Source organism: Nematocida ausubeli (genome assembly GCF_000738915.1).
Source record: "Nematocida ausubeli strain ERTm6 chromosome Unknown supercont2.1, whole genome shotgun sequence".
NCBI classification, from domain to species: domain Eukaryota; kingdom Fungi; phylum Microsporidia; genus Nematocida; species Nematocida ausubeli.
Window position 1 is genome coordinate 396,681 of NW_026515634.1, and position 7,435 is coordinate 404,115.

At 37.1% G+C, this 7,435-nt stretch overlaps 5 protein-coding genes across 5 annotated transcripts; 3 read left to right on the top strand and 2 right to left on the bottom strand.

The window, feature by feature from the left end:
- Nucleotides 1-37: 37 nt before the first annotated feature.
- On the top strand, nt 38-400 carry NESG_00263 (30S ribosomal protein S10p/S20e; the record flags this gene model as incomplete). Its single annotated transcript, XM_053047917.1, has 1 exon — nt 38-400. One exon carries the CDS (start codon nt 38-40, stop codon nt 398-400), a length of 363 nt encoding a protein of 120 aa, XP_052905742.1.
- A 347-nt stretch (nt 401-747) lies between these two features.
- On the top strand, nt 748-1,026 carry NESG_00264 (uncharacterized protein; the record flags this gene model as incomplete). The annotated part of the gene is made up of 1 exon (XM_053047918.1): nt 748-1,026. One exon carries the CDS (start codon nt 748-750, stop codon nt 1,024-1,026), a length of 279 nt encoding a protein of 92 aa, XP_052905743.1.
- An 823-nt stretch (nt 1,027-1,849) lies between these two features.
- On the top strand, nt 1,850-3,052 carry NESG_00265 (uncharacterized protein; the record flags this gene model as incomplete). The annotated part of the gene is made up of 1 exon (XM_053047919.1): nt 1,850-3,052. One exon carries the CDS (start codon nt 1,850-1,852, stop codon nt 3,050-3,052), a length of 1,203 nt encoding a protein of 400 aa, XP_052905744.1.
- A 356-nt stretch (nt 3,053-3,408) lies between these two features.
- NESG_00266 (CTP synthase) lies at nt 3,409-5,076 on the bottom strand (the record flags this gene model as incomplete). The annotated part of the gene is made up of 1 exon (XM_053047920.1): nt 3,409-5,076. One exon carries the CDS (start codon nt 5,074-5,076, stop codon nt 3,409-3,411), a length of 1,668 nt encoding a protein of 555 aa, XP_052905745.1.
- A 1,662-nt stretch (nt 5,077-6,738) lies between these two features.
- NESG_00267 (uncharacterized protein) lies at nt 6,739-7,434 on the bottom strand (the record flags this gene model as incomplete). Its single annotated transcript, XM_053047921.1, has 1 exon — nt 6,739-7,434. A coding segment is annotated over one exon (696 nt), but the record flags the coding sequence as incomplete, so codon positions are not given.
- Nucleotide 7,435: the final 1 nt, after the last annotated feature.

Below are 7,435 nucleotides of genomic sequence, written 5' to 3' on the forward strand. Positions count from 1 at the left end.
ATAAATTCACTTATATTTAATTTTTTGCTTCCCCTGCATGCATTCAGAAAAAAACTATGACAAAGAGGTAGAGCTAAACAATGAGCAGGAAAACCAGACATTAAGAATAACAATGGTCAGCAGAAACAAGAGCGAGTTAGAGAGAGTAGCATACGCCATTTACCAGATGGCCAAGGCAGAGAACCCAGCAAACAAAGGGCCAGTCTCCTCCAAGAACAACAAGCTCCTTGTAACCACCAGAAAAGCACCCGGTGGCAATGGTACCAACACATATGACAAATTCTCTATGACAATTAGAAAGAAGTACATTGACATAACAGTAGCATTCGAGTCATTCAAAGCAATTACTTCAACCGTGCAGAGCCCAGAAGTATTTATTCAAGTGGTTATAAAGGCATAAGCAAAATAAATAACACGTTTTAATATGCATTCTACATAATAAGCAGGCCTTCCGCAGTCTTCTACCAAATTCTTTAGTTTTACTTGTATGTGCGTTCTATTCAAGGAAATCATCCATATTTATAGCGCTCTTTTGGTATATTAGTGAAGCGATCTTCTATCATCTGCAAAGTAGTTTGTCTGCTCTATAGAGACTTCCAGTGTAATTTATGTATCCGTAGTTCTTCTAAAAGCGGCTATATAGTGGGAAATGGGCAAAGGTTCTGCTGCCAATTAGACTAACTAATAGAAGAGAAAGATGTCCTCCAGCCTTTCTTATTTCTTGCAGAAGAGTAAAATAATGTTTTTATGTTTCGTGCAGAGAGAATAACCAAGACTATACTGGAAAAATATCCATCAGCAGTAGTGAATATAGTTGACCGAACAAAGGAGCATGCCGGGCACAGAGAAATGATTAACATTGATGATCCGCAAGAAACCCACCTGGATATAAATGTGTGCGATAGCTCCTTTGAGGGCTGCTCTCCTCTGAGCGCAATTAGAGAGATCAATCGACTAATAAAAGACGAGTTTACAAAGGGCCTCCATGCAGTATCAATTACATGCACGTCACCCAACACAAAATAAATCCGTTCAATGCGATTATGCTGTACTTTCCCATTTTCACCACATAGAGACTTCCTTCTGCTGTTTTCTTCCGGAGCAGCTCGAGATGTGCATGCATTGAATATACTTAGAGTGAACTGCCTGAAAGTATTTTTCTATATACACTATATTTGCAAGAATTTTATTATTCAGTTGCAATGTCTCAGTATATTATGTACTGAGAGTGCAATAAAGTATAAAGTAATAGCAATGCACGCATAAGTTTTAACTGTATCCTGGCACTAATATCTATATTGCAAGTGCACTTGCGCTAACCAAAAAGTATGTAAGAATACAAATGCTCTGCAAATGCTAGGATGGACCTTTTTTATTCGGGTTATATAAATATGCCATTCTATCCAGTACAGTGCCAAGTTCTTGCCTATATGCAAGATAGACGCCAAAGGTCTTCTCATCACATGCACCTCTACAGCTACTAGTACTTAGTCCAGATATTCTACTCTTCGCATTCACCTCACTGCTTACATACGTCTAGTCTATATCTTATATGCAAGTTATAACACTGAACCATCTATATAAACACTTTCCACAAAATTTCACTTATTTATACTCATATATTCGTAACTAATATCAGAGTGATTGACTTTATACAGGAGTTCTATAAAGAATACTTTTAGCAGACTGCTTTGCCTGTTTGCACATGTAACTGTTATCAGTGCTCAAAACGCTGCCCTTCCTATTGGTATTCTTTAGATTGCACTATGCATTACAATCTAAATCAAATTAGAGCATAAAGAGTAATATTTATATAAAAGTATTTAGGAATTAATTGTTTTACATGAGCATGAAGGAAAATGAGAATAGAGGGCCATTTATAGACCACACTGACATCTATATTAAAAAGATGGTGGAGCTGATTAAACACTGCATACTAATGTTGAATGAAGAGATAGGGCTAATCTCAAAGCTGTTGGAAGAAAAGCCTCTCATTGTTGGAAAGGTAAAAAATAATGAACGGGCGGAAGAAACCATTAAAAAAGTAAGCGTAGAGATTGAAAAGCTAGAGGTGTTTAGAACAACATTTGTTCCATATATAAAAGACGTTGTGCGGCAGAACAGAACAGAATATAGAATAGTAAAGCAAACAGAGATACAGATAAAGGACAAGCGGTCTGAGACAGTAGGAAACATGAATGTCCTATTTATAGAGATAATACAGCTGATAGAGTATATTGGAGAGAACGCCATTGAGCAGAATCCAGCAGACGAGAAGACTAACAGCATAATTAAAGAAATGTGCGATGCAGCAGTGCAAAAGACATTTCAAAATCTGGAGTCCATACAGAAATTCAACTATGTGGAGAAGCCCGAGATTCCATTGCTGAACACTGCTCCCAGGCCGAAAGTAAAGAAGGTCTCAGCAATTCGCACTATTTTTAGATACTATGTTAGAATAGGTGTGCTTTGCGTCATTACACTGCTTGGAATGCTGCTTGGAGTGATCCATATGGGCGTGCTAAGACAGGAGAGCAGAGCCCAGGCGATTCCTTTGGAGTTTATTCTTGGCCTACCCGTAGCCACTGCAGGGTGCATCTGCATGGTTATGCATTGCAGAAACAACAACAAAGCCTATTATAAAGACGCATCTCTCTCATCATGCATTGCTCTATGCGCATTCCAAGGCCTGCTTACTATATGCACCGGGCTGTATATATATTTCTTTCTTTGCAAGATCATGAACACATGCCTGTCCATGTGGAGCAATTTAAACATGTATCTTTTCATGTGGATGTACAGCATACTCTCTATGGCAATGTTCTATAACAGCATTAGACTTGAAAAACAGATGTCTGCCTGCAAGAATATCCGAAGAAGAATGCTTTTTATGGCGCTGTATGGCGCATATCTGTATTCAGGCATTCTTCACATAGGCCTTATTGTGCATCTGCTTGTGATTATTGGTACCAGTACCAAGGACAGTGACTCCCTCGCATTTATTTCTAAAATAATTTCACGCTTCATCATATACGTTCCATGGGTATCTTAATACGGGTGATGCCTTTTTCTGACAGCACTCTATATAAAGATATTTGTACAGCAAGAAAGAAGATTCTCTACTCTAAAAACCTCTAGCAGGAAATAGTGCTATATTATAGGAAAAGAACCCGTGCAATGCACAATTATTAGTTGCACTGAGGCAAAATGAGGGAGACATGCCTACGTATGGGTATATTGGATCGGTTTCAGGGTGCTGCAACTAAACTCACTATGCTACCCAAGTGGCTTTAGAAAATATATAGAGAAATGCAAGAAATCGAGTTACCAGCATCTATTTATTAAAATAAACAAGAAGTTCTTTTGTACTTCGTATGGTAATTATATATTCACCAATAGCTATTTTGGCTATTGCTCTTTGTCTACTCCTAGGCATGCCGACAGGAAGGCTATAAAGCAAGGCCTTGGGGCGTCTGGCTTGGAAAGGAACTCTGGATGGAACTGCACTCCGCAATAGAAAGGATGCTCTGGGATCTCAAGTGCATCTATATAGTTCTTGTGCCTTGCTGCAATCTTAAGGCCATTCTTTTCAAAGTCTGCAATGTACTTCACATTTACTCCATACCTGTGTCTAAATCTTTCAGATATAATAGAGCCGTTTGAGTTTCCATAGAAAGCTGCCATTCGGGATCCAGCAATTGTCTCTGTTTCGTGCCTTCCAATGCGCATATGGTTTGAGTGCTTAGAAATAATCAATGAATGAGGAACTGTTCTATCCTGGTTGGCACCAAACTCATTGATTCTGTCATCAATAATGGTATGTATGTCCTCTTCTTCAGCAACCAGCTCCTCGCTTGTTGCATTTTGAATATTCAGAATGCTTCTTGCATACTCAATTGCAATCACCTGCATTCCTAGGCATATGCCAAGAAGAGGGATTTTGTTGACTCTTGCATATCCTGCAACAAGTATCATCTGCTCCACACCTCTCTTTCCAAATCCTCCTGGTATTACTATTCCATCAAACTCTTTAAGAATAGAAAGATTTTCAGATTTCAAGAAGAATGAGGTATCAAAGTATGTTGTTTCAATGTCTGCACTCAGCTCATCAACCGAGCCTGCAAACTTCAGCGATTCTTTAATAGAAAGATACGCATCCTCGTGGTTGCTGTATTTCCCAACAATCGCGACCTTGCAGGTGTGCTTTTTTTCATCTGTTATTTTTTCGAAATACTTGCCTTTCTCTAGCATGTGATCAGAAACAACAGGCTTCATGTTCAGCCTCTTTTGAAGGTAGCTCAGAATTCCGGTCTGTTTTAAAAGTAACTCTGGAACAGAAAGCACATTGCAGTTTGGCATCAACACTAGCTTTTCAACACCTGTGAAAAGTGATATTTTCTCCAAAGCCTCTTTTGCCACAGCGGTTTCTGATCTGCACACTATCACATCGTATGGGATGCCCAGCTCTCTTGCTCTCTTTGCGGACCCCTGGATTGGCTTTGTCTTGTGCTCACCGTTCACCTCAAGCGCATAGTCCACGCCAATGACGACAAATTTCTCTCTTCCCTCTTCCACATACATCTGCCTTAGCGCCTCGATGAAAGTTGTGGACTCAATGTCCCCTACTATTCCTCCCAGCTCAATCACACAGACAGTTGGTGTTGTTGTGTTGTTCTCAATGGGAAGGCATGCTGCATTTCGGATGCTATTTTTAATGTGGTCTGTCACATGGGGCACTACCTGCACTGTTTTTCCAAGATACTCTCCTTCTCTTTCCCTCTTGATTACTTCGCTGTATATGCGCCCGCTTGTTATACTGTTGAACTTTGTGAGATTGGACCCCAGGAATCTTTCGTAGTTTCCTAAGTCTAGATCCGTTTCTGTTCCATCATCCAAAACAAACACCTCTCCATGGTCTCTTGGTCCTAGCGTTCCTGCGTTGAAGTTTAAATACGGGTCAATCTTTACAATTGTCACATGCTCTCCTTCCTCCTTCAATATTCTTCCTACACTACTTGCTATAACTCCTTTTCCTACTCCGGAAATAACTCCTCCGCATACCAAAATGTACTTCATAAATTTAAAATTTTTTTTCTATTTATAGATTGCCTATATCTTTATTTTGAATTTTGTAACGGCTCTTTGCATTTAAAACATGTTTTACTAAATATAGACGTGCTCTTTTTTACTCTTTTGATCTCATTCATATAGCCTCTAACTAGATAGGCCATTTCCTTTACTGTTGAGTTGGTTTTCTAGAAGGTGTCATTTATAAACTTTGTCTTTATTTAATTTTCTAATTGTTTAAATAGCTTTAAATGAAACATTTCTTCTCCTTGAGCTTATTTAGACCAATCAGATTATGGACCCTTTAATCTAATAATGGAAGGTTCTAATCACTTGTATCTTGTTTCATGGCGATACAAATAGACCAATATTACGTAATGCGCCTGTCTTTAGGCTAAGCATATAACATGTTGCAAAGGCTACTAGTAGTCTGCTTTGGGTGTATTTATTTTAATTAAAGTGCTTTATATTGCGTAATAAGTAAACATGTACCGCAGCCAAAAAATTATATATTAAAAAGAAACTACAAAGCTTCGTCTTTCTGTTTATTAGAAATTTGTGTGGAGAAATATAGACTGAAACTGCATTTGTGAGCATCTTCTAAAAAGTGTGAATGTGTTTATTTTCTTTTAATAAGTTCTTTTCGCTCTTCTATTACTTCTTTTTATCCACCACACAGTCATATAAAATGCTCTTGGGCTATATATTAAAATCTTGAACACACAAGCTCGATTATACACTGGTGTTCCCTTTAAACTTAGCTATAATGATGAATAGTTGATTATTCGTTGCCAATAGAATATGTCTAGGAGTCTAAGTTTCCAAGCAGCTTTGTGTTTATGCGCGCGCCCCCTTGTAGCATGTTTTCTTGTAGTCAACAACTGAGATGCAATATTTAGCATTCGTGTATATCTTTGGTGCAGAGAAAGAACTGTGCATTCTCCTGGAAAGAAAAGCCAACAAGCCATATTTAGACCTATTATACAACATTTAGAAGTTAGAATGGTTGGTTGTTTGCTTGTTAATATATGCATATTTATGAAAATTACGGTTAAACATAGACTGGCTCTTTCTAAAGAGCCTTTATAAACTGGTTCACTTTTTTTTTATTTTTCTGGCTTAGCCTATTTCTTCTCTATTTTCATACTGGTTTAAAACATATATTTTAAATTTATAAATATAACAATGTGTATTCTGAAGAGTTTTATACAAAAAAAGACAAAGACTTAGGAAAATCGAAAAAAGTGCAAAATCGAAAGAACCCCTGAGTCTGAACTATGAAAAAAATATAAAACACAGAAAGAACAAACTATATATATAGTATATAAGAAGAGCACCATCATCTGTGGGTTATCTAAAACACTATTCTTATTCATAGAAACCAAATATGACAATCCGGCTATATTTGTCTATTCACGCCCATCTTTAAGCTATATATATTCCTTAGGAGTTAATATCACTTGAGACCTATGAATAGAGGACAAGAAATTCCACCATGACTAAGCCTAATATATTAAGGAGAAACATCAGCTTAAACAACAACCACTCATAGAAGAGCACTTCACTTTAGATATCCGAAAAAGAAAAAACTGCCTCCATAGAACCCGTTAAGAAACAAGTGAAGAGTACTATAGCCATAATTTATTGGAAATATAAAGAAAGAAAATTTTATTAGAACGCATAGAAAATTCTACTTAAAAAGTCTATAACTTTGTAAAACCATGAGAAGATTCCAGAGCTTGGGCTATATAATCTAATAAGATTATTAAAAATGGCGATAGAGTCTTTGTCACTACATAGCTGTTCCTTCAGTTTTTGGAGCATTTGAATAAATTTCTGCTTATCATCGTATGTAAAGGCATGCATTATGGAGTTGTTTGGAGTGCCAATGGCATTAAAATTTGACTTAATCAACTCCATATTTAGACTTTCCTCCGAAGTAAGATACAAGAACCATATATAGTGGAGACTACTTATTATGTAATCTTTCTTTTCGGGATAGTCTCGTGCTAAAGCCTCATCAATCGCATAAGCATACTCCATGTTTTGGTCTCTAAATATATGTTCATAAACAGGTCTAGTTATTATCATGTTCAATACACTAATAATTTCATACTCAACACACGAATCAAATATGCTTATGTAGCGCTTAATCCAGGTTATAAAAATAGATATATCACAATCTAGTACGTATCTAGCAAGTTCATAGGATTCTTTAGAACCCATAACAACTATATATACACTCTCTGACAGTTGTATATTTGGGTAGTAGGGTTTACTGTTGGTTTGCAGGTCTGCAAATACAACTGATGGGAGTATTTGCATCTGAATATGAAAATTGCCTAGCTCAGTGCTTCCTATTATGTTA